Source organism: Fonticula alba (assembly GCF_000388065.1).
Source record: "Fonticula alba strain ATCC 38817 unplaced genomic scaffold supercont2.3, whole genome shotgun sequence".
NCBI lineage: Eukaryota > Rotosphaerida > Fonticulaceae > Fonticula > Fonticula alba.
Window position 1 is genome coordinate 1,277,389 of NW_009242973.1, and position 909 is coordinate 1,278,297.

At 65.8% G+C, this 909-nt stretch overlaps 1 protein-coding gene across 1 annotated transcript in view; it reads left to right on the top strand.

The window, feature by feature from the left end:
• The first annotated feature begins 17 nt into the window (after window positions 1-17).
• H696_02071 (hypothetical protein) overlaps window positions 18-909 on the top strand; it is a 6,830-nt gene continuing 5,938 nt past the window's right edge. The window contains exons 1-2 of the mRNA XM_009495969.1: window positions 18-549; window positions 687-873. Of these exons, the coding sequence (XP_009494244.1) occupies window positions 297-549; window positions 687-873 (440 nt within the window). The 5' untranslated portion in view covers window positions 18-296. The remainder of the gene's footprint in view (window positions 550-686; window positions 874-909) is intronic.

The window sequence follows — 909 nt, forward strand, 5'->3', positions numbered from 1 at the left end:
TCTCTCTCTCTCTCTCTCTCTCTCTCTCTCTCTCTGTCGCCCTCCCTCGCCCTCTCTCCCCCCCACAGTGCTCTGTCTCACGCTTGCTTTCCCCTCCTCGTTCCCTTCCTTTCTCTCTGTCACGCTCTCTTTCTTTCTTTCCCTGGGCCCTCCGGTCGTCCCGCTCCAGGCTAAGATCGCAGGCTGCTGGTGCACCTGGGAGGTGCCGTCGCCGTTCTCGCGCCCGAACGCGCGTGCATGCCCCCGGTCCCCTTCCCTCCCCCTTCCTGAAAACCCGCCGACCGGTTTGGCGCATCATGCACGGCATGTCCCTGCCATCGGTGATGCGCTCGCTGCTGCTGCTGTCGCTGCTGCTTGCCTGCGGCGGTTCAGCCTCCCGAGCCGGGGCCTTTAATGTCCCAGACTCGGCCGATGGCCCATACATGGCTGCCCTGCGCGCGGCTCTGCCGGCTCATCTCAGCCACCACCTGGGCCCCGTGGCCGATGTGCCCGAGCGTGAGCCCACCTCCCCGGACCGATCGGTCGTCCACACGCCTGGGCACTCGCACTGTGCGTCCGTGCTTCTTCGCTGGGCGCCTGCCGATTTTCGGCAGCTGTCCCCATTTGCCCGCTTCGGCCACCTCCGCCGGCGCTGACTCTTTGCCTGGTCCCTTGTCCATATCTTTCTTGGCCGTCCAAATGGCCAGACTGCACGGCCGTCCCCCAGTCGGTGGTCGTGCCGGATCGGTCCATCGGCTTCCTGTGCGATGGTTCCTCCACTTACGGCAACAATGCCCGGTGTGACTGGGCCATTTCGGCCGAGCAGCAGGCCCCCCCCACGCAGCCTCCCCATGTTGTGTTCTTCTGGATCGAGTCCTTCGAGACCGAGTGTCTGTGCGTGGCCCCCTACGGCCCTGTCTCCCGGCGGGG